The sequence below is a fragment of the Eurosta solidaginis genome, chromosome 1 (assembly GCF_040869045.1).
Source record: "Eurosta solidaginis isolate ZX-2024a chromosome 1, ASM4086904v1, whole genome shotgun sequence".
NCBI lineage: Eukaryota > Metazoa > Arthropoda > Insecta > Diptera > Tephritidae > Eurosta > Eurosta solidaginis.
The window spans coordinates 116,189,604-116,216,193 of record NC_090319.1 but is presented as its reverse complement, the minus strand read 5'-3'; the positions used below and the strand labels follow the sequence as shown (position 1 = coordinate 116,216,193).

The 26,590-nt window shown below is 37.7% G+C and overlaps 1 protein-coding gene across 5 annotated transcripts in view; it reads right to left on the bottom strand.

The window, feature by feature from the left end:
* Window positions 1-26,590, bottom strand: part of bon (tripartite motif-containing protein bonus) — a 162,506-nt gene that overhangs the window by 36,243 nt on the left and 99,673 nt on the right. For 4 of the 5 annotated variants that reach the window (XM_067759731.1, XM_067759734.1, XM_067759733.1 and 1 more), the window contains exons 3-8: window positions 5,924-6,202; window positions 5,581-5,667; window positions 5,054-5,454; window positions 2,807-2,939; window positions 2,483-2,727; window positions 2,202-2,376 (exon numbers count right to left, since the gene is read on the bottom strand). In XM_067759731.1, the coding sequence (XP_067615832.1) occupies window positions 2,202-2,376; window positions 2,483-2,727; window positions 2,807-2,939; window positions 5,054-5,454; window positions 5,581-5,667; window positions 5,924-6,202 (1,320 nt within the window). The remainder of the gene's footprint in view (window positions 1-2,201; window positions 2,377-2,482; window positions 2,728-2,806; window positions 2,940-5,053; window positions 5,455-5,580; window positions 5,668-5,923; window positions 6,203-26,590) is intronic. The other variant, XM_067759732.1, reaches the window with a different exon arrangement.

Sequence of the window (26,590 nt, the reverse complement as noted above, 5' to 3'; positions counted from 1 at the left end):
TTCATTTTAATTTTTTTACTGAAGAATTTCATAACTTAATAAAATAATAAAACTCAAAACTCCTCCTAACTCCTATGAGGACTTTCAACTTTAAACGAATTTTCATCTTGCTCTGCAGTTGGTGATCCTCAAAAAAAAAGGAGTAATAAAATTTTTTACTTTTGATGATCACAAACTGAAAATCATTTTTCATTGATGCTGTTCCCGAGATGTTCTAGTCACCAAATGTGACTACCCAGAGAACACACTCAAAGCAGGGATCTAAATGTTAGAAATTGTGAGCAGCTTAAACCACAGGTAAGGTTAGGTTGAACTGGCCGTGGGGGCCTCACGTAGATTGAATTAGACTAAAGTGTTACCATAAGTTTGCTCAACGACCAAACTGAAAAACCCTATCGAAATCAGGGCCCATGTTCCAAATAACTACGTCCTCTGGGCAAATACTAGATGCTTTCTAGGGCCTATGGTACTTGCTGCTTCTAAGTTTGCTAGCTGTGCCACTCCTAATAACCGAATTTTTAGCCTTGCGAGCGCAAGGCACGAGCACTAAACGTACTTGATCTCCAACCACACGCACTTTCTACATCTGCTATCACTATAAATGCCTAATTTTAAAGCATGTAACATCAGAATGCAGCGTCCAGACGAAGTGCCTATCATGAGCCTACAGTCCCCTCTTTTCATAGAGTATAGGAGCAGCTTTGTTAGTCTAAGGTTGTGAGACCTGCATATGGTTTTCGACGCTTTGCAGCCCGGCGCTTTGTTCCACGCCTTTCCCGCCCGATCGCTAGTGTACAATCTCGTCTTCTTTTAATCTCCTCAAATCTGATTGGAACGTCTACGGTACAGGCTTCGAGCGATGCGCGCTATTTAGCTAGCTTATCCGCTCTTCATTTCCATCTATACCAATATGTTCAGGGACCCAATATAGATGTATATTTATTGCTGTCCCGAGTCTTCCTGGGATTGCTTATACTTTAACACACTAAGATGTTGTACTAAGTACTAAGAGATACTATAGCGTTAATTTCTGTTTAGCAGTCAATGTAAAAACTGACGCAGCTGCAGTTTAAGCTATTTTCTCCAGTGTTTCTACTGCTGTAGTAACGCCTACTACTGCCGTCTGAAAAACACAACAGTGATCTGACAGCTTGTAGGATTTGTTAATTTTCGGATATGCGTAGTATACCGCATAATGTACTCCTTCCATTTATTTGGAACCATCGATATACCCGTGTTGTGCCTTTACGCCAACCTTCCACCTCTATCGTTGCTCTAAGATACTCACCGAAATGCAGGTAGGGAGCTAAGTAGTCTATCCGACCAATAACTGATGACGCTATGCTACTATGACCGTATGGTCCCCGCTCAAACAGCCCCGAGGCATTAAGTATCGTTGCATTTGTTGGCGCTATGTTCGCCACGCCTTCAGGTAGATTGGCATACAGTGCGGCCTTCGGGTTTGTTTTCAATGCTCATGCGGAGCATTGGTAGCCTCGTACCCCCTCTAATTTGACGTACATTCTGTTTTGAGCGGCCGTACACCAAACAAGGACCAAAGGTTTTTGTTGTTGTTGTATCGACAAGAACTCTCTCCGAAGGCCTTGGGGAGTGTTATCGATGTTGATGGTCCTTTGCCGGATGCAGATCCTGTACGTTCCGGTAACAAGCACCCGACCATCTCGAGAACGATTTAATTTGGCCACATTGAACTTTCTAGACCATACCGCCCCACCCCCTAGTTTGGTGACGAACTGCGGGTCGCCCGAGCCTCGCCTGCAAATATGTGTATAATACATGCACATTTGTAACAGGATTCGACTCGCATAGGTGTGGTTGACAACTGGGTTGCGGAAGCTTTGACTTGTGGTTATCAACCTCTTGAATCCCTCCACTCTATACTATTTCTTATTTCTTTCAACACAAAAGAAATATATTCTTTACTATTCCTCTTCTATTCAAAAGCTATCGCTCCAAAAATGAAGTTGGAATACTAGTATAACGACTAAAATGTTTACATTCCGATTTGGTAAAAGTAGTTAAACGTTCAGTTACGGAATTCATTATTTAGATGCTTGGCGATTTACATAAAGATTTTGATGTTGGTTATTGATTATTCTTAAAATGAGCCAGTCGTTCAACCGACAGCAAACTAAATATGTGAAAAATTATAATACTGTATTCTTTAACATTTTTCTTACCTTCTTGAGTATTAGATAAGTCAGTTGAGCTGTGTACTTGTGGCGATGTTGTCTTGGTACGCCCTTCTGGCAGCACTTGAACTCCGTTCGAGTCCAATTTGGCAATCGTAGCCATTAGATCGTTTATAGAATCATCACGGACCTTGTCGATTGGCTCAGTAAAATCCTTTGCGTTCTAAATATTAAAAATATAAACATCTATTATTTTTTGATGTCCCGTAAAACATTGGAGCAACTCAGTTGCTAGATTCCGTAAAAATTTAAATGATCCTACTGCCCACCTCATTAGTGCTCGGACTTGGCGTCTTTGGATTTGTAGATGTGACATTAGGTAAAATGGAAACAGCTGGTCCGAGTCCAAGCGAGGCAGTTTGCATGCTAGAAGTTCCTTGCATATTATGCGCCGATGAGCTGCCATTTGGTGGGGTAGTATTCTTTAGAGTATTTGGAGATTTAAGGGAAATTTTAAAATTTTCCCCCTGACGACCATTGGCAAACTGCATGAGGGGACCTTGTTGAGGACATGCTAATTAAACATGATAAACAAATAATTTTTTATTTAAAAAAATCGCATTATCCAAATTTCAAAAAATATTGTGTCTCACCGCTTGCTTGCTGCGCCGACTGCGGTATGTGCCATTTGGCCATGCTGTGCATGCTGCTCAGGCTGTTCATTTGTGGCGATGTTTGTGGGGGACCTGGACTGAAGCCAGGCTGATTCCCATGAAACCCCAAGTTCTTAAAAAAACCAATGTTTAAGTTAAAAAATTATAAACGCGTATCGCTACTACAGACATAAAATTACGTACAATCGTTTATCAGAGAGAAAATCTCACATTCTAGAAGGCGCATTCTTAATACCTATACAGGAAAATGAAAACGTGTTAATATGGCTGACTTTGTAAATACATATTGCAAAGTATAAGCAGCGAGTTGTTGCGCAACCAATTCAGAGCGTAATGGTATAATTGCGTTACAAACGTATGCATTAAATATTCCAGATGTTTATGAACACAGCTATGCATTCAGGAACTGTCAAAGTTGTAACAATAAGCGGAATATTAGGAAGTTTATTAATTGACTAGCAGACCCGGCAGACGTGATTCTGCCCTAAATTTGGTCTATCTGCATACATTTTAATAAGCTTTTTCCGTCTGACTGCCCTCCCCCCTCTTCACTTTTTCCTAATCCTTTTATTCATTCCACCCTCCGTCTTTTTCGCTTCATCTATCTCCATCTTCGTCTCATTCTATCTCTTTCTGAGTCTCCTTCCCTCTTTTCTCTTCTCTCAAGTTATTCTCATTCTTCTTCATCCCTCAATGCCAGTCCCAGAGGGTGGTATGTAATTTATTCCAATCCTAATCCCAGTCCCAGACCGACTCTGGTCTACTTCTCGGAAAAGGGATCGTAAATACTAATATAGGCAAATTTATATACCAAATATCAGGCAAATCGAATAGGACGTATGCAAATAGGTATGTGGGTATTATTAATTAATGTCTTTATTACGGCTTCGCATGCATATTTATCAGTTTTGCCAGGCTGATGCGACTAAATCGATATCACAATGAAAATTACTTTAAAGATCTCAGCAACAGCTTTCATATGATATCCATATTACACACACATTCTGGGGGTATCCGGGTCCACGTTTTGGCCTAAATCTTGAGACCCTAGTCACTCAGCGGTATAAAAATTACTCTGTACTAAAGCATACATCAACAGCTTCAGCTTGATGCCCATAATGTAAAAACACATTCTAGTGTTACCCTGATCCACGTTCTGGCCTATATCTCGAGACCCTAGTCACCAATAGGTATGAAAATTACCCTGTACAAAAGCACTCATCAACAGCTTTTATTTGATATCCACATTGGATAAACACTGTCTAGGCGTACCCGGGTTCACGTTTTGGCGTATATCTCGAGACCCTAGTCACCCAGGGGTACAAAAAATACCCCGCATCAAAGTACTCATAAACAACTTCCATTTGATACCCATATTGTACAAACACATCTCAGGATTACCCAGGTCCACGTTTTGATCTCAATACCCTAGACAGAACGGGATAAAAAGTATCCTATGTCCGTCTCTTGGTTCTAAGCTACCTCTCCACCAATTTTCAGCCAAATCGGTTCATCCGTTCTTGAGTTATGAATAGTGTAACTAACACCACTTTCTTTTATATATGTGGATGTAATTATTTACGACCATCACATTAGAAACTTCAAAAATAGCAGTATTTCTCCACTGTTTAATGGATGTTATTATACATATAAACCTTCCTCTTCAATCGCTCTATCTATTTAAAAAAAACCGTATCAAAATCCGTTGCGTAGTTTTAAAGGTTTATGCATTCAAAGGGACATAGGGACAGAAAAAGCGACTTTGTTTTATACTATGTAGTGATGCAATAGGATTGGCTGAACTAATTAAAATATTATGAAGAAAAAAGTTGATGATAGAGGCGCTATATTCAAAAATAACAACCGATGCACATGAAAAATAGTTGCGAACACGTAAACGAATATACTGCATTGCCAATAAATAAAGCAGTGCTGCGAAAGAACATTATGCTTTATCACAATGCTTTGCAATATGCATTTAGGAGGTAAGCCTGTATTTGATAAATTAAAAATACGCATCAACACAATATTTTTAAGTTCAAATTTTGGCATGCGCTTTCTTGGCAGTTTATTATGTTATTTATTATGTTAAATGTTGCGTCTTCCTTCGACGAAACATTTTTATGAGCCTCTTTTTGTGTTTAATTATATTTCGTTCATCTTTCTTCATCTGCATAAACGATTTGTATGTATCTACATAGGTTATGGTAAGAGCTATTTTCTTACATTTTGCATTGAATTTGGCATTATTTGCGGTCTCTGCATAGCATTTGGAGAAGGTATTTGACTACCGCATGGGCCACCAGGTCCGCCCCCGCTTGACATTGCCGCTACAGCGGCTTGTTGCTGCGCGTGACTCGACATCCGTTGGTATGTCTGAAAACGTGCAGTATTGTTCAAAAAGTTCGGGGTATTCGGTCCGCCAGGCGCATTCTGGGGGTAATTCTGGTGTTGTTGGCCTGGGGGACCGCCCATAAAATGCGGTCGCATTTGTGTGTTCATTTGCTGATGCGGCGACGTTGCACCTTGAGTACCTCCGGGATAATTTGGTGGCCCATTAAATGATATATGCGCTTGATTAGGGCTCTGTGCTGCTTGATTATTCAGTAAGCCACGTAAACTCATGTCTGAAAATGTCAAAAAAAAAAAAAGTTATGTCATTAGTTACAAACAAAACAAAATGCTGTTCAACGCAATAAGGAATGCTTATGTAAATATATTTGCAAAATTTGAAGTTCATATGGCACCCTTACCCATATTTTGGGGATGTGTTGAGGAGCTAACATGTGGTTGGCCTTGGCGCTGCATTCCCACCGGGGTCATGGTACCGAAACGAACTGCTGTAAGTACAAAATAAAATGTGCGTTCAATACTTATCGATTAAATGAATGGTTTGCAGTAAAAGTGAGATAATAATCCATAAAAAGAAGATATAAAAAAGGTGCAATAAAAATGAGAGGTTTTAAGCACTTTTTATATCCCTTTTTCACCGGCGATATGCACTCTATTTTTACTGCAAACCAACCGTTCAAATATAATTTATGTGTATACATGTGATGGTATGAAATAAAAATTGTGAACGACCTGCTGGCGTACCCTTACCTGCACCTTCGGCAGCATAGTTTCGGCTCATTTGCATGTTATTAAACTGCTGCTGTGCCGAAGAGCTGTTGTTGTATATTGGGGGTCCATTCTGTGGTCCATACCCCCCTGCTGGACCTGTGGGAGACATACCTGCGGGCATTCCGGGTGGCAAGCCCGGTCGCAATGGAGGTGCCATATTGGGACTTGGCTGTTGACGTGGCGGCGCATTTGTTGAAGGTGCTGGTGGATAAGGTTTACCATCCACAATAACTGTTCCAAGCTGTGAAATAACTGTAATATAGAAAAAGTTAAATATGTTAGTGTTATTATGATTAATTCATATACAATTTTGTAATTTGAAAATAATAATGAAGTATCTATTGTTTCCGAAAACCGAATGCTAGACGACGAATAAAAGCACTCGTTTGCTGCGCCGGCTACCATGTTGAGGAACACTCCCAAAAATAATCTTGATTTCTGGGGGAATAAATAAAGGTATCTAGAAAACGAGGTAGGTACAGTTAATACAGCGAAGAAGTGACTGTCGGGCCTTGTTGTGCGATTATAGCCGTTTAAACGGTTAAACGCCAATGAGGAATACAAGTAAGTAGGTACAAGGTAAGTAGAAAACGAGCAGTAAGGAGTTGCATATGACCCATCAAGCTGAAATGGCGTGAATAAAAACGCGGCACTACGAAATTTCTTACATCATGTATAATGAATTATAGCATTTTTTCCGGCTTAAAAAATATTAGTCTTCTTAATGTTTATTTTTTTGGTGTAAAGGCAACCCAAATATAACAAGTAAAGCTGTCTAAGTTCGGGTGTAACCGAACATCATATACTCAGCGTGAGCTTCAATTGTACATTTCATTTCAGATAAATTACTTTTCTACATAACACGTGGCACCGCCCGTTAAAAAAAATGTCTGCCCATTTCCTTGTACAATAAAACTTGATAAGTGAAATATCATTGATTCAAAGCTATTTTTTGCTAAGTTATAGCTTATTATCTAGTCTACGACCCTTTTAAACTTGTTTTATATCTAAGTTGCCGTGGTCTTTAACCGATCCCGTCCATTTTTACTAAAAATATTTTCTGCTATAAGGAAAATATGTGTACACAATTTCATTACGATATGTTAATTTTTCTTCGAGTTGTGGCTCCCGAAACATAGAAAATTGCTTAGTCATAATAGGGGCGGTGCCACACCCATTTTCGCAAATTTTAGTGTTTTCCAATTTAATGCTATAATTAAATTTAGAAAGTAAAATTCTATTGATGCAAACCTCCTTTTCGCTAAGATATAGCTTATTATTTTCATCTACGACCCTTTTAAAAATCTTTCTTACCATATAGGAAAATGAACCTAGGGTAACCCTGGAATGTGTTTGTATGACATGGGTATCAAATGGAAGGTAGTAAAGAGTATTTTAAAAGGGTGTTGGCCTTAGTTCTACACGTGGACGCCTTTTCGAGATATCGCCATAAAGGTGGACCAGGGGTGACTCTAGAAGAATGTGCTTGTACGATATGGGTATCAAATGAAAGTTGTTAATAAGTATTTTAAAAGGGTTTTGGCCTTAGTTCTACACGTGGACGCCTTTTCGAGATATCGCCATAAAGGTGGACCAGGGGTGACTCTAGAAGAATGTGCTTGTACGATATGGGTATCAAACGAAAGGTGTTTATGAGTATTTTACAGGCATGCTAACCAACGAACCGATATCATTTCGTTACGATAATTAACGTTAATAAACGAAACAAAGTAATAAACGAAACAAAGTAATTTCGTTTCGTTTATTAATTTGACGTTCTTAACGTTAATAAACGAAACGAAATGACTTTGTTTCGTTTATTAACGTTGATTATCGTAACGAAATAATATCGGTTCGTTGGTTAAGCATGCCTGGTATTTTAAAAGGGTGTTGGCCTTAGTTCTACACGTGGACGCCTTTTCGAGATATCGCCATAAAGGTGGAGCAGGGGTGACTCTAGAAGAATGTGCTTGTACCGTATGGCTGTATCAAACGAAAGGTGTTAATGAGTATTTTAAAAGGGAATGGGCCTTACTTCTACACCCTACTTCTACATCATCTGTCGGGTACCGCAAATTTATTTATATATGTAATACCACGAACAGTATTCCTGTCATGATACCAAGGTCCTTTGATTTCGCCCTGCAAAACTTTTTCATTTTCTTCTACTTAATATGGTAGCACACCCATTTTACAAAGTTTTTTCTAAAATTATATTTTGCGTCAAAACCCCAATCCAATCACCATGTTTCATCCCTTTTTTCGTATTTGGTATAGAATTACACAGGTCTACAAAATAAGAGTTTTGGATTGGTGCAGCTCTACTTGTAACCAAATTTGGTAGTACTCGGTACCCTGATAAAAACTGTATACTTACTTTTTTAATGCTACCTACAGTTTTCTAGATAGGGTCAAGAACCCCTTAAAGGGGTTAAGGCATGTATGGCCCAATAACTTTGTTTCTGTTTATTCTATCAACACAGTTTTGATGTCGTTGAAAAGAGTACATTTCGCCGCTTCTATCAGTATACAAGTTGTTAACATATCTTCATAAACGTCAGAGAAGTTGCAAAAATAATGTGAAAAATTCAATTTTTTGTTAAATTTTTTCATTTTTAATCACGGTTTTCTCGAATAATTTGTCAACCAGTGCATTTGTAAATTATTTTAAAACAATCTCCTATTAATTCTGTTTTCAAAGACATTTAACTCTTTTATATCCGCGTAGATCTTCCTGGGATTTTCTACTTTAGTTCTTTCTACTGTGAAAAAAAAAATATTATATTTTATAAAAATTTTTTCATTCCCCTTTATTTTTTAAATTTTCTGTAATTAGTACTTTCGGGAGCGCGGTTCCAAGTGTTAGTGCCTTTCTATAAATAAATAAAAAAATTTCAATATCATGTCTTCATCACGAGGTAGTTGTGTCAATAACCCAAGTGTGTTTTGCTACATTTGTGGGGAATACACAGTCCAAAAATTCAGGAAAAGTATAACAGATTTTATAAAAAGTGCTTATTTTTATACTTGAAATTGCAAGTTGTAGACAAAAACAATCCGTGGATACCTCGAATAGTTTGAAAAATGTGCTGTGAACACTTGAGACAGTGGGTCAATTGTAAAAGAAGCCATATGAGATTCGGGGTGCCTATGCAATGGAGAGAACAAACAAATCTCTTCGATGACTGTTACTTCTGCTGTGTCGGTTTGCGTGGTGTTAATGTTAAAAAAATTATATATCCAAAGGTTCAATCCGCTAAGAGACCTTTACCACATTCAGAGGAAGCACCTGTTCCAACATTTTATTCTACCCGTGAATCATCGAATAGTGAAGTGTCTAACGATAGTGATATCGAAGAAATAGCGTCTACTGAGCCAACAATTTTTCCCAAGTAGAATTAAACGATCTAATAAGGGATCTTGAATTATCTAAGGAATCTGCAGAAGTGTTAGCTTCTAGATTAAAAGAAAAAAACTTGTTGGCTACAGGTACGAAAGTGACTCTCTACCGCACAAGAGAGCAAGACTTGCTGCCATTTTTTAATTCGGAAAATGATATAGTTTTTTGTTCAGATGTGCAAGGCCTCCTTCTCAAAATGGGTCTTTCAGAATACCACCCAAATGAATGGCGTCTCTTCATAGACAGCTCTAAACGAAGCCTTAAGTATGTTCTTTTACACAATGGCAACCAATATGGTTCAATTCCCATTGCTCATTCAACTAAATTAAAGGAATAATATCAAAATATTGCACTTGTTTTAGACAAAATCAAGTATAACGAACATAATTGGAGTATTTGTGTAGATCTAAAGATGGTTAACATTTGTTAGGACAACAAAGTGGATACACCAAATACCCATGTTTTTATTGCCTGTGAGATAGTCGTGCCAAGCACCAACACTGGACAGAAAGGGACTGGCCTGTACGTGAGATGTTGGAAATGGGAAAGCAGAATGTGATAAACCCACCTTTAGTTACAAGAGATTCAATTATTTTGCCACCCTTACACGTTAAACTGAGTCTAATGAAACAATTTGTGAAGGCGTTAGATAAAAATGGACAATGTTTTCACAAGTCAAGTAACTACTCTGATATTGTTAACAACATGCTAGAGAATTACAAAAACTTAGGATGTAACATGTCCATCAAAGTCGATTATCTCCACAGCCACTTTGACCAGTTTCCGGAGAATCTTGGTTCCTATAGCGAAGAACAAGGCGAACGGTTTCACCAGGACCTAAAAACTATGCAAGAGAGGTACCAAGGCCGATGGGTTCAGCATATGATGGCTGACTACTGCTGGGGAATGCAACGTGATTGTCTTGCCATACCTCATTCACGAAAATCACTTAAACGAAAGGCTTTATGTAAATAAAAAGTGAATAATAAAATAAATAACAAAAAACTTTTTTACAATTTTTCTCTAATATCAATAACAAAAGCCATTGTATAAAGCAATATAAGCAAAGCTTGCTAATTAAATACATATGATCATATTGATATAATAGTAACAGCGGAAGTATTAAAAACAAATACTGTAAAAATCCAACAAATGTTACTAATAGCGTTTTCTTTTCTGGCTAAAGTGGTACGCTTTTTGTACGCCGCGCAAGGGTTGTTGTTCTATTCTAAAAAACAGGCAACGCCTTTACGGGGTATTTCGTTCTTTTGTGAAAATTGTTGCCTGCTCGCAACGCAGTTACACTTTTACCCTGTATAAAATTGCGGTGTGGCAGTGCAACTCTGTGAAACTCTGAATTCGCTCTCAAGTTCCACATATACTCTATTATATATTTCGCATTCACGAGTTCAAAATTGTTTCATATATAATTTTCTTCCGATCTGTTTGAATAATATTTATGTATATTTTAAGCTAGGCAGATCTATTGTGTTGGGTGCAAATAAAACAAAGATTATTCCACCTTTCAGCTCGACGTTTCGCCAATTTTCCTTGGCATCTTCAGGAGCGTGACACTGTATTTATTTAATAAAACAAAAAACAACAAAGAACACAATCAGATACATATAAAATTAAAATTTAAAATATTGCAATTAAATATTGTTTGTACAAGAAGTATTTTCTTACTTACAAAATTGGAATTAAACGAAACACATAATTTTCACTAAAACATTTAAACATTAAAAACATTTTAATATTAAAAAATTGTGTAAAGTTAATTGAAAAGAAAAATTTCGTTTCGTTCTGCGCATCTACGTCAGAGTTGCTTACTTAAGCGAATGAAAGAAAGAGAGAAAAAAACAAGAGCTAAAGGAAAATGACGTAATAATTGCTCATTAAAAAACAGCTGAACTAATGTTTACATGCGCAATGCGCCACCTTCTCTAATTCCATCATGTTATGAGTGAATATGGTGAGTTGAAAGGTTCTTTGTATGCACTATAAATGTTGAAAATTTTCTGGGGTAGGAGTAACTCTATTAAGGCTTTACCATTTACTTAGGCAACAATTTATTTCAGAAAAGAAAACGCTATACGCTTTCAAAAGCGCGCCTAAAAATCATATCCACACTATTAAGAATAAACTACATACAGAGTGTATGTGCCTAATGGTGATCAAAAGGAATACTAACATAAAGGCAACTCTTAGAGACCAATTGTACAGCGAACAACGGGACATTCTGCCTTTGAACTGATATAAATGTTGGAGATTCGAGTTCAACGCTCAGCTCCCGAAAAGCTAGCTGATGAAGAAGTGAAATTCAGAAACATGTCCTAGTAACCATCGCCGTTTGTAAACTTACAATTTTTCTCTAATATCAATAAAAAAAACTTTTTTTTCACAGTAAAAATGTACTAAAATAGAATATATTAGGAAGATCTACGCGGATATAAAAAGTTATATGTCTTTGTAAACAGAATTAATAGGAGATTTTTGTAAAATTATTCGAGAAAACCTTGATTAAAAATGAAAAAATTTAGCAAAAAATTTAATTTTTCACATTATTTTTGCAATTTCTCTGACGTTTATGAAGATATATTAACAACTTGTATACTGATAGAATAAACAGAAACAAAGTTATGGGGCCATAAATGCCTTAACCTCTTAAAAAGGGGTTCTTGACCCTATCTAGAAAACTGTAGGTAGTATTATAAAAGAAAGTATACAGTTTTTATCAGGGTACCGAGTACTACCAAATTTGGTTACAAGTAGAGCTGCACCAAAATCACTGTTGACCAGTGTTATTAACGAGTTCATGGCTACATTTGATGAAGACCGACAGAGGATGCGTAACGATGCAAAGCGTCAAATTGATGCAGCAGGCGAAAAATATAAGGCAAACTACGATAAAAAGCGAAAGCAAGAACACACGTACAAAATTAATGACCTCTTAGCAATAAAGAGGGCACAATTTGTGGCAGGGCGAAAACTGGTAAGCGAGTACTTAGGATCATACAAAGTAATAAAGGTTAAGCGCAATGGGCGCTACGATGTGCAGAAAGCAGCAAACGTTGAAGAGCCTACAAAAACGTCGACAGCAGTTGATTTTATGAAGTTGTGGTGCAATCCTGCAGGTTGGGAAGAACTTTCTTCTGGGTCAGAAGAATTGTCGGATTGCCGAATGTAAAGTGAGCACCACACATAAGTAAAAGCGTTAGGCATTGGAAGTCGTAGAGCCGAAGAGTATTGTGAGAATGCTATCATGAGAAGACACAGATGAGAGCGGCAGTCAGTAGTTATCAGGAGTCGTTTAAGTGCAGTTGTCGAAGCGAAGTTGCTACAAATACGTTGAAAGCCTCCTATACTATTCCTCAAGATTGAATTTAGTAATCATTAATTTACGTATCCACATACCTAAAACTCTAACTCTTTAATTTTCATTAAAAAACATACGCATTGTTATCATTAATATTTAATTTGTAATCATTTAGTGATAAATAAACACTAATCTTTTTACATTTGGGGGCTCAACCGAAGCCAAAAAATAGATATTCAAAGTCGATGAGAGTACATTCTAAAAATACCAGTGCGTTACATAATTATTACACGCGATCCGCGCAAATCGAGCTGAGTAGAAAATTCGCGAATAAAATGACTAAACAAAGTACAGAAAAAGTGAAAATGATCGGAGACGAAGACTCCGAAAATTGCTGTAAAGTTGATGGCACACAGTTATCTGAGTTGGTACACTTACTAGCTACAAAAATGGACGCGGATTGCAAAATAGAGAGAAAAATGAATATTCCAAACGAATGCTTTGCTAAAATTGTACCCGAATTCGACGGTAAATGAATACCAATAAAAAAGTGGCTCGAGATCTGCAAAGCAAATGCAGATGCGTATGGATTGAACGATAAACAAAAATATGTTCAGACGCGTAATAGAATGTCGGGAACAGCACAGCTTTTACTTGAATCTGTCGCTGTAAGTGACTGTGAAGCTCTCACAACAGCACCCTAGCACCTAGTAATTTAAACGCAGTTGTTATTCTTAAATTTAACTTTTAAGTTGTTATTCTTGAATCTAACTTTTAAGTTTTATTCTTAAATTTAACTTTTAAGTTGTTATTCTTAATCGTCATAATTTTTTTTATTCACCACACACACTTTTGTAATTTCATTAATTTAATTTTGAGATGGCATTCAATACTAAAATACTGTTTTTAAAGAATGCCTTGTTTTTTCTTGCATTATAATGTTATCTGTTAGCTTAATATAAGGAAAATTAATGAATAAATCTCAAATCTTAAATCTTATATATATAAAAAATCAAATTCTGTGTGTATGTTCACTATGGAAGCGTATTTCCCACACTTCAATCATCACCAAATTTTGGTTATAGGTTCCTTCGATCAACGAGAAGGTTTTATTATATGGATATATAAAAGGGGCGTGGCACCTCCCATACAAATGGAATCTTTGGTACTGCATAACTTTGAAGGTATACATGCCAGAACATTCAAATTCAGAAAGGAAGGTCCGTCAATCTGGACCCCCCCACGATGGGTCCGAAATTTGGTAGGCCAGGTATTGTGCTATTTATGTGCTAATTTTTTCCCAAAATAAAAAATTGTGTGCTAGAAATTTAAGTACTTTTTTTTAACCTCAAAATGGGGGGTCCACAGCTGGACGTCCAGCTAGACCCCCCCCCCCCCCTCCCCCTCATAAGCACTAGGTCAAACAAACAAATTTTAATGTGGGAATTATGTGCTCTTTACGTGCTCAATAGTGCCAAAAAGAATTCGGGTTTTTGACAACTTTTAATGATTTCTTAAAACTTCAAAAGTGGGGGGTCCAGCTGGACGTCCAGTTAGACCCCCCCTCGTAAGCAATAGGCTAAACAAAACAATTTAAATGTGGGAATTATGTGCTCTTTACGTGCTCAATAGTACCAAAAAGAATTCGGGTTTTTGACAACTTTTAATGATTTCTTAAAACTTCAAAAGTGGGGGGTCCAGCTGGACGTCCAGTTAGACCCCCCACGTAAGCACTAGGCCAAATAAAACAATTAAAATGTGAGAATTATGTGCTCTTTACGTGCTCAATAGTGCCAAAAATAATTCGGGTTTTTGACAACTTTTAATGATTTCTTAAAACTTCAAAAGTGGGGGGTCCAGCTAGACGTCCAGTTAGACCCCCCCTCGTAAGCACTAGGCTAAACAAAACAATTTAAATGTGGGAATTATGTGCTCTTTACGTGCTCAATAGTGCCAAAAAGAATTCGGTTTTTTGACAACTTTTAATGATTTTTTTAAAACTTCAAAAATGGGGGGTCCAGCTGGACGTCCAGCTAGACCTCCCCCCCCCCCCCCCCCCCTCATAAGCACTAGGTCAAACAAAAAAATGTAAATGTGGGAATTATGTGCTATTTATGTGCTCCAACATAAGCTACGGTCTGTCCAGAAAAACAGAGGGGTGACAAGGGGGGAGCGGGAGCATATAACCCCAGACGGAAAACTCGAAACGGGATAGGTGCAGAATTTTGTGCTATTTATGGGCTCGATAGTTCCAAAAACGATTCGTTTTTTTAAAAACCCGAATTCTTTTTGGCACTATTGAGTACCTAAATAGCACATAATTCCCACATTTAAATTGTTTTGTTTGGCCTAGTGCTTACGAGGGGGGGTCTAGCTGGACGTCCAGCTGGACCCACCACTTTTGATGTTTAAAAAAAAACATTAAAAGTTGTCAAAAAAACGAATCGTTTTTGGAACTATCGAGCCCATAAATAGCACAAAATTCTGCACCTATCCCGTTTCGATTTTTCCGTCTGGGGTTATATGCCCCCGCTCCCCCCTTGTCTCCCTCTGTTTTTCTGGACAGACCGTAGCTTATGTTGGAGCACATAAATAGCACATAATTCCCACATTTACATTTTTTGTTTGACTAGTGCTTATGAGGGGGGGGGGGGGGGGGGGTCTAGCTGGACGTCCAACTGGACCCCCCCACTTTTAAAGTTTTAAAAAAATTATTAAAAGTTGTAAAAAAACCGAATTCTTTTTGGCACTATTGAGCACGTAAAGAGCACATAATTCCCACATTTAAATTGTTTTGTTTAGCCTAGTGCTTACGAGGGGGGGTCTAACTGGACGTCCAGCTGGACCCCCCACTTTTGAAGTTTTAAGAAATCATTAAAAGTTGTCAAAAACCCGAATTCTTTTTGGCACTATTGAGCACGTAAAGAGCACATAATTCCCACATTTAAATTGTTTTATTTGGCCTAGTGCTTACGAGGGGGGGGGGGGGTCTAGCTGGACGTCCAGCTGGACCCCCCACTTTTGAAGTTTTAAAAAAATCATTAAAAGTTGTCAAAAAACCGAATTCTTATTGGCACTATTGAGCACGTAAATAGCACATAATTCCCACATTTAAATTGTTTTCTTTGGCCTAGTGCTTACGAGGGGCGGGTCTAGCTGGACGTCCAGCTGGACCCCCCCACTTTTGAAGTTTTAAAAAAATGATTAAAAGTTGTCAAAAAACCGAATTCTTTTTGGCACTATTGAGCACGTAAAGAGCACATAATTCCCACATTTAAATTGTTTTGTTTGGCCTAGTGCTTACTTTTGAAGTTTTAAAAAAATCATTAAAAGTTGTTAAAAACCCGAATTCTTTTTGGCACTATTGAGCACGTAAATAGCACATAATTCCCACATTTAAATTGTTTTGTTTGGCCTAGTGCTTACGAGGGGGTCTAGCTGCACCCACCACTTTTGATGTTTAAAAAAAAACATTAAAAGTTGTCAAAAAAACGAATCGTTTTTGGAACTATCGAGCCCATAAATAGCACAAAATTCTGCACCTATCCCGTTTCGATTTTTCCTCTGGGTTTTGTATGCCCCCGCTCCCCCCTTGTCGCCCTCTGTTCTTCTGGACAGACCGTAGCTTATGTTGGAGCACATAAATAGCACATAATTCCCACATTTAAATTTTTTTGTTTGACCTCCAGCTGGACCCCCCACATCTGAAGTCTTAAAAAAATCATTAAAAGTTGTCAAAAACACGAATTCTTTTTGGCAATATTGAGCACGTAAATAGCACATAATTCCCACATTTAAATTGTTTTGTTTGGCCTAGGGCTTACGAGGGGGGTCTAGCTTGACGTCCAGATGTACCCACCACTTTTGATGTTAAAAAAAAAAAAAACATTAAAAGTCGTCAAAAAAACGAATCGTTTTTGGAACTATCGAGCCCATAAATAGCACAAAATTCTGCACCTATCCCGTTTCGATTTTTCCGTCTGGGGTTATATGCCCCCGCTCCCCCCTTGTCACCCCTATGTTTTTCTGGACAGACCGTAGCTTATGTTGAAGCACATAAATAGCACATAATTCCCACATTTAAATTTTTTTGTTTGACCTAGTGCTTATGAGGGGGGTCTAGCTGGACATCCCCAATCATGCTGCTTCGGAATTTAGACCCACCAAAATTGTGCAATGGAACCAGACTTTGCGTTAAGAAATGAATGCCAAATGTAATCGAAGCAACAATCATCAGCGGTAAAAGCAAAGGTGGAAATGTGCTCATACCACGGATCGCAATGATTCCTACAGATTTGTCATTCAATTTTAAGCTCTTACAGTTTACTATAGGCCTTGCTTTTGCAATTACAATCAGCAAAGCACAAGGACAATCGCTTACTGTTGCAGGATTAATTTAGAGAGTCCGTGCTTTTCCCATGACCAGCTATATGTTTTTTGCTCTAGAGTTGCAACGCCAAAAAATTTGTTTCTTTGCACCGAATGAAAATACCAAAAATATTGTGTACCCACATGCATTACAATTACAATAATAAAATGTTTTAAACAAAAAATTCACCAAACATGCGTACAAAATGCAATTCAACTTATAGAACAATAAACTAAATTATCAACAAACAAATAACGCAACATTCACTCGATCTCGGGCGTTACAACGTACGCCGGGTAAAGCTAGTTATTTAATAAAAACTAAATGTATCTCAAAAACTAAGGTCACAGCTTATTTCGTGCACTGCGCCCTGGCTTAGAAAAAATTAGTATTTTATTTGGCTTAGTACCTCGTGTGACCACCATTTTGTTAAATAACATCTTCAAGATGATTTTCCATAGATGGAATTACTTTTTGAGCGGCTTCGAGAGGTACCTTATGCCTTTCTTCGACAAGAGTAGTTTTTACATCGCTAATCTTACTAATCTGCCTTTGCCGTGTAGCCGATTCCAAAATTGACCACAAATTTTCAATGACATTTAAGACAAGAGATTGTGGACGTGGATTCATGAGGTGCGGACAGTTCCATATTACCCATGCCTGCACAATACCGGATTTGTGTTAAGGGTATTTGTCTTGGCTATTGCGAAATCGATCACGTACACCGAAATGAGGGACAATTTGCAACAAATTGTCTTCTCGTAAGGTTAAATATAAATTTTTGTCCATTGTGGCATCAAAGAAAGTTATTTTTCCAACTCCAGAGACAGCCAAGTAGGCCCAAAACCATCACACTTCCAGCGCCATACCATACAGTTAACCTCAGTTTTCTATTTTTGAGCTCTGAAATTGCTTTTTGAGCTCTGTATATGCTTTACACCTGACTATAATCATACCATATAAGTCAAATATATACAATTTTGAATCAGATGTGATACGTGCGGTGTTAAGCAATTTCAGAGATCAAAAATAAAAATTTGATGGCAACTGTATGGTATGGTGGGGGAAGTGTGATGATTTTGGGCCTACTTGACTGCTTCTGGAGTTGGAAAAATAACTTTCTTTGATCTGTAGCTGCACAAAATAAGCTGCTGAGCCACTGTATGCAATTTGATTATTATAGGTGTTTTCCAAAATTGTACAGATGTACATAAAAAAGAACGTAGATATCCTCCGATATTGCTCATATTACATAGCGATGAAGGATGAGTGACAACGAATACACACACCAAACTTCATTAAGATAGAATTTTCTCAAAATATCTCGTTCACGCAGGGACGGACGGAAATGGCTAAAATAATTTCTTTTTTCACCCTGGGTTTTCGTCGTGCTCCTTGTTAATTTTTCCCCACAAATTGGCGGGATGGCCCCTACATGTTTTATACCGACTCCGAACGGGTCGGTTTTTCTCTAAAGCTAAAAAATTGTCTGTTCGCTTAGAAAAAATTAACTTAGCAACATAGTTCTGCTCACTTCATTTGTTTTTGTTTTCCAATTGAAATTTTTTCTAAGCTAGCAGAAAAAATCTTGCAGTTTTAGAAGGACGATCCAGCTTAGAAAAATTATTTCTTATTGAGAAAACTTTCCCCTAAATTTGTGATGTTACTTTGCCCGAGAATTGAACCTAGGACCTTCGGTGTGGTAGGCGGAGCACGTTACCGGATCTTCAATAAATTTCAGGAGTAGCTTCTTGGGGAGGGACTGTCCTTCGTTTTCTTACTCCAGGGACGATACGAGCCTAACCCCGGTCTTAGGGACTGTTTTTCGGCTGTTTTTAAAATATACAATTTCCGAAGTTCAAAGAGTAACAATCCCGATCGCGCTTTCTGACCCTCATACCGTATGCCAAAACAGAACCTATAGGACTGCGACTTCGAATTCATACCTTCGTCGACGTAACTTTCCTAGAACCTATAGGTGGAGTTCTGAAGGCTTTCTGACGGATGCTTTTTGTTGCGCCATGCTGCTGAGCTACATCCCCCACAAGAAACTATGCGAATGCATGTAGGGTTTGTTTTAAATTTAACTATATATTATACTTTATTACTTCTAAAAATGTGTTATTTAATTTTCAATTTTGAATTTTGCTTTTTCAAAAATGTTCATTCTTTTAAAAATTCTTTTAATGTTAAAACAACATTTGAACTATTTTAAAAATAAAATAATTTTATATTAAAACTAAAAGTGAATTATATTAAGAATAATATTGGATCTACAATTTGCGATCCTGCCAGGAGAGTAGTAACTAATTGGCGTACGTTTTCTGTCAACGAATATTGATATGTATTGTAAAAGTGTTGTGTATTTCTGTTGGAACGAATTTAAGAAAACATTGTATAATCGTATCCGCATCGGCCATCACAATTTCATCGACTTCCAACGGTTGTACTATACGACCCGAACATTAACTGAAATTCAAACCATTAATGCGATGTGTGAAGTTTACTGTTATTGGACACAAATCGAAAAAAGTGATCCTCGAAGATATCCACAAAAGGTTGATAATTACCAATTAAATGTAGAACACCGGCAGGGCCGTCAAGCTGGACCCCCCCCCCCCCCCCCCCCCCCCCGATGGATTCGAAATTTGGTAGGCCAGGTATTATGTGCTAATTATATGCTAATTTGTTCCCAAAATAAAAGATTTTGTGCTCAAATTTAAGTACTTTTTTTAACCTCAAAATGGGGGGTCCAGCTGGACGTCCAGCTAGACTCCCCCCCCCCCCCCCCCCGCTCATATGCACTAGGTCAAACAAAAAAATTTAAATGTGGGAATTATGTGCCATTTATGTGCGCCAACATAAGCTACGGTCTGTCCAGAAAAACAGAGGGGTGACAAGGGGGGAGCGGGGACATATAACCCCAGACGGAAAAATCGAAACGGGATAGGTGCATAATTTTGTGCTATTACGTGCTCAATAGTGCCAAAAAGAATTCGGTTTTTTGACAACTTTTAATGATTTTTTTAAAACTTCAAAAGTGGGGGGTCCAGCTGGACGTCCAGCTAGAGCCCCCCTCATAAGCACTAGGTCAAACAAAAAAATTTAATTGTGGGAATTATGTGCTATTTACGTGCTCAATAGTGCCAAAAAGAATTCGGTTTTTTGACAACTTTTAATGATTTTTTTAAAACTTCAAAACTGGGGGGTCTAGCTGGACGTCCGCCTCATAAGCACGGTCAAATAAAAAAATTTTAATGTGGGAATTATGTGCTATTTACGTGCTCAATAGTGCCAAAAATAATTCGGTTTTTTGAGAACTTTTAATGATTTTTTTAAAACTGCAAAATTGGGGGGTCCAGCTGGACCCACCACTTTTGATGTTTTAAAAAAAACATTAAAAGTTGTCAAAAAACGAATCGTTTTTGGAACTATCGAGCCCATAAATAGCACAAAAGTATGCACCTATCACGTTTCGATTTTGCCGTCTGGGGTTATATGCCCCGCTCCCCCCTTGCCAACCCTTTGTTTTTCTGGACAGACCGTAGTTTATGTTGGAGCACATAAAAAATCACATAATTCCCACATTTAAATTTTTTTGTTTTACCTAGTGCTTATGAGGAGGACGTCCAGCTAGACCCCCCACTTTTGAAGTTTAAAAAAAATCATTAAAAGTTGTCAAAAAACCGAATTCTTTTTGGCACTATTGAGCACGTAAATAGCACATAATTCCCACATAAACATTTTTTTTGTTTGACCTAGTGCTTATGAGGGGGGGTCTAGCTGGACGTCCAGCTGAACCCCCCACTTTTGAAGTTTTAAAAAATCATTAAAAGTTGTCAAAAACCGAATTCTTTTTGGCACTATTGAGCACGTAAATAGCACATAATTCCCACATTTAAATTTTTTTATTTGACCTAGTGCTTATGAGGGGGACGTCCAGCTAGACTACCCACTTTTGAAGTTTTAAAAAAATCATTAAAAGTTGTCAAAAACCCGAATTCTTTTTGGCACTATTCTAGCTGGACGTCCAGCTGAACCCCCCACTTTTGAAGTCTAAAAAAATCATTAAAAGTTGTCAAAAACCGAATTCTTTTTGGCCTAGCTGGACGTACAGCTGGACTCCCACTCCAGCTTGACGGACGTAACACCGGCAACACTATATATTCAGACCAATTCTAAATATTCTCGCGGATTTTTTTATTCCCGCGGAAAAATTCCTCCAATTCTTTTCTCCTAGGGAGAAGAATAATTGGGGAATAGGAAATTCGAATTTTCGAAGTCAGCTGTTTTGTCAATTGATATTTCGTTGCGCATTTTTTATTTTGTTTAAAAAATTGAAAAGTTTAATTATTGTTGCCAATTGGTTTGAAATTAAGGAATAAGGAATAAACAATGCACATTATTGCATTTCATGTGGTATTCACTGAAATGAGTAAAGAATGGTGGTCAACAGAGGAGCATAAGAAGAAGACCGGCTGGATAACACAAATCCTGGAGTTTCCTGCATTCATTCTGCAAAGCCATTTTCTGGCGGCCAAGTCGAGTTGAATTCGCCTTTCGCCATATGCCAAAATCTATTTAAGCCTTCTTAAAAAATCCTTGCGCAATTTCTGGATGGCTGCATCAAATATGCGAAGAGCTCTTCCGTTGCTTATGATATACTTTTCGACTTAAAATAAAGAATATTGTGGTTGTTGTTGTTGTATTAACAGTGAGAATAATGAATGTAAATACATATTTTGGCACAAATAAAAAGTGTTCTTTCTTAAAATAACCAATTTCGCCTTTAACTATTTTGATGCATTCCCTTTAATTTAACTAGTGAAAAAACTCCTATGAAATGGCAGAGAAATCTCCCTCTCCCTCACATACATAATACCTACTTTTCTCCCATAACCGGTTTCCTCTTTTTCGAACATTGTTCAGAATAGGAGGAAAGGGAGAAGTGAAAAAACTCACAAGGCATTTTTATTTAGAATACGAGGAATGGGAGAAGGGAAAAAACTCGCACGGAATTTTCGTTTAGAATTGGGCTGATTGTAACGAATTTTGGGAAATTCCGCTTATTTCAAACCTTCTGCTAAAGCTCGAATCGCTAAACTGTTGAATAAATCACTCCAATATTCTGTATTGCAAAATGGTCTTTATTAGACTAATTTGGGAGTAGTACAATTATACTTCACTTCGCAACTAATAGCGTGTTTAAATCAAACTGATTACTGACTACTCAGCTTGCGCTGCTTTTATACTCTCCGTTGCTTCATACGCATATTTCTACTAAAGTCTAGACGTTTCGCCTTCTAGAACTGCTGTATCTCCTGCTTGGTGCTTAAGACCACCCATGCTGTTGGAACCACTAGAGTCAATATCGCAATGACGTGCAATGTGACCTGGCTTCTCGCATTTGAAGCATATGATTACCCTGTCACTCCGCTTTTGCGATCCTTTCATCGCCTCCAATATTGTGTTCACCAATTCTAGCCTTTCTACTTCCACACAGCCTGCTTTGAAAGCCGGCTTACACAGAATCGATGCTGTTTCCTGAATCAGAGCATGTGATATCGTTTCTGCGAATGTTGGTTTCGGTTTCGCATATGTAGCTCGCTTCGTTTCCATGTCCCGTATTCCATTTATAAAGCTCTGAATTTTAACCCTCTCGGTGTATTCCACGGGTCCGTCTGCATTTGCGAGATGAGCCTATCTTTGAATATCCGAAGCAAACTCCTGCAATGTCTCATTCGCTTTTTGGGAACGATTTTGCAACTCAATTTGGTATATCTGTTTTCTATGCTCGCTTCCATAACGTCTCTCGACAGATCTGATCCTGTGTTCGCTTCCGTATCTTCGTTCTACAGCAGCCATCAATGCTTCATAACTGTTCCGTTCGTACTCTCGAATAGTCTGTAAGATTTCCGCTGCAGGCCCTTTCGATGCCACGAACATTGCAGCAACTTTATCTTCCGCATTCCAGTTGTTCACTGCTGACGTCTTCTCAAATTGAGCTTAAATACCTGGAAAGGAACAGAACCGTCAAAAGATGGAGTTTTACCTTCGTATTGCTTGCTGAAACAGCTGGGCGATTTAGTTGCAGCTCCTGTATACGACCTTTAAAAGCATCTACCTCAGCCTCGATTTTGATCTCAAACTGAATTATTTTTTCTTCCATACGGGCTTCCAGTTGTGCAGAGATGCGAGATGATACCTCTGCTGAAATTTGGCCCAACATTTCGGATATACGTGCCTCCTGTGTCTCAATCCTTGATGTTATTTGTGACGACATTTCGGATATACGTGTCTCCTGTGATTCCATCCTGGATGTTAAACGTGTCTCCTGTTATTCCAGTTGCGATGACATGTTGGTGGATATTTGTGATGACATTTCGGACATTTGTGCCGATATCATGTTTAGGTCTGCGTTCTCCATTGTCTGCGGTGTTTCATTTTTCTTCTCCAATTTTGTTGTCTCATCGCCATCAAGATGAAAGACATACTCTTCCACGTTAATTCCTTCTGATTCAATTGCCTCTCGTAGTCGTGCCTGAAGTTCGAGTTGATTGCCAGTTGTATTCAATCCACGGCTCTCCAACTCCTTCTTCAGTTGCTGAACCTTCAATTCACTCCACTTTGCCATGTCCTTGTTGTACTCTGCAACTCTGGAAATTATTCAACAATTCCTCTTCTGACACCAATTGTAACGAATTTCGGGAAATTCCACTTATTTCAAACCTTCTGCTAACGTTCGAATCGCTAAACTGTTGAATAAATCACTGAAATATTCTGTATTGCAAAATTGTATTTATTAGACTAATTTGGGAGTAGTACAATTATACTTCACTTCGCAACTAATAGCGTGTTTAAATCAAACTGATTGCTACTCAGCTTGCGCTGCTTTTATACTCTCCGTTGCTTCATTCGCATATTTCTACTAAAGTCTAGACGTTTCGCTTTCTAGAACTGCTGTATCTCCTGCTTGGTAATTTCTATATACATTAGAACACCCACAGAATGTATGGGTTTTGCAAAAGTATCAAATTATTTCGCTCCCCACGCATTTTCTGAAAGAATGGGGATAAAAAATAAGATCTGTAAAAAAATCTGGGCATCTGTAGTGAAAAAATTCCATGGAAATTTGAACTAAGGCTAAAAATTCACTAAAAAATTGTATATGTCTTTATTGGCTAATATCTCGTAAACCAGTAATTTTAGGAGAAATAATGACATAAGGACTTTTATTAAGATTGGAGTCAGGAGTAAATTGCCCATATAAATTTTGTACCTGCGAGTGTCCTTTCAAGGACTTAATAAGTCGAAGTTAATTTTTTATTTTTTTGTAATGGTCAAATAAAATACATGCAAAATAATGGATTAGACAAGCTATACACCGTTTGGATATTAACCACAGTTTCATTTTAACATTGCATTTTATTTTTATTAGCATTTTTGCAATGGTAGGATGGCGTAAAACTAAGTAAAACGGTTTTTAAATTTCTAAAAATATACAGAATGAGATAATTCAGGGGACTTTTAATAAGTCAAAGAATTTTTTTTAACGAATTCTTAAAAAATAATTTATTAAATGAGCTATTTTGCCAGTAACCGGGTACTAAATTGTCACAAAGGGCTTGGAAATATATTTATAATAAATGTGCATTGTAATTGTGCCCTCTAGGCCAAGAAATTTATAATAAAAATAATTCTGATAAGGCAGCACAATGGAAAACAAGTCTAGAAGTGTGTTTTTAATTGGTAAGTCTTTGAAACTAAGTAAATATAAGAAAATAAATAAACAAATTGTTCTACATAGGAAAGAAAAAGAAATGCTTAAACGTAGATGCGCTTCCCAGCAGAAGAGAGGTGTTGGTGTATTTTGTTATTTAATGCAAAGCAAAAGAAAAAGTGCAAAAGACAGTGCTTTATTTTTGGCAGAAAGGCTAATCAATTTATACGAAAAGTTCGAAGTTCCAGTGAAAAGACGTGACGGAATTGAAAGAATTATCCTACTAAATTATAATAGCTATAAGAAAATAAAAAAATAGTAGTTTAGCGACTATAAAAAAGTTTAACAACTCTTTGAACTGTTCGATATTTCGCATAAAAATGCCCTAAAAATTTTAGTAAACCAAAAAAAAAAAAACAAATAGCAATCAATTTCCTAGTGGAGCATCGTAAATCACTTGCAGCAGCATGATTAAAAGTGTCACTAAGTTTTAAAAATGTATACTGGGAAATGTCTCCTATAAACGACTCTTCTCCTGAAGATCAATGCAGTGTTATTTCCGGTGCTTCAGATGAGGAAGAGTACATTCCTATAAATCACTCCTCTCCAGAAGATCAGTGCAACGTTATTTCCGGTGGTGCAGATGAGGAAGAGTACATTCCGGACATATCATGTGACAACACTTTTCATGCTTCCAAGAATAAAAAAATTAAATTGGCTAACCACGTAAAAAACGTAGTGGATGGCGCATTAACACAAGTGCTAGATAGGTACCAAATCAGCAATGTTGCAGCTGCAGCAATTAATGTCAAACGGCATATAATTTAGGCTATGACTTGGAATCGTTACATAAGGCTAATTTTCATACCCCTGGGTGACTAGGGTCTCGAGATATAGGCCAAAACGTGGACCCGGATACCCCTAGAATGTGTTTATACAATATGGATGTCAAATGAAAGCTGTTGATGAGTGCTATAGTACAGGATAATTTTCATACAACTGGAAGGCTAGGGTCTCGAGATATAGCCCAAAACGTGGACCCGGGTACCCCTAGAATGTGCTTATACAATATGGATATCAAATGAAAGCTGTTGTTGAGTGCTATAGTACAGGATAATTTTCATACAACTGGGAGGCTAGGGTCTCGAGATATAGCCCAAAACGTGGACCCGGGTACCCCTAGAATGTGTTTATACAATATGGATATCAAATGAAAGCTGCTGATGAGTGCTATAGTACAGGATAATTTTCATACAACTGGGAGGCTAGGGTCTCGAGATATAGCCCAAAACGTGGACCCGGGTACCCCTAGAATGTGTTTATACAATATGGATATCAAATGAAAGCTGCTGATGAGTGCTATAGTACAGGATAATTTTCATACAACTGGGAGGCTAGGGTCTCGAGATATAGCCCAAAACGTGGACCCGGGTACCCCTAGAATGTGTTTATACAATATGGATATCAAATAAAAACTGTTGATGAGTGCTTTGTACAGGATAATTTTCATACAACTGGGAGGTTAGGGTCTCGAGATATAGCCCAAAAAGTGGACCCGGGTACCTCTAGAATGTGTTTATACAATATGGATATCAAATGAAAGCTGTTGATGAGTGCTATAGTACAGGATAATTTTCATACAACTGGGAGGATAGGGTCTCGATATATAGCCCAAAACGTGGACCCGGATACACCTAGAATTTGTTTTTACATTATGGGTATCAAATTGAAGCTGTTGAGGTATGCTTTAGTACAGAGTAAGTTTTACACCGCTGGGTGACTACGGTCTCGAGATATAGGCCAAAACATGGACCCGGATACACCTAGAATGTGTT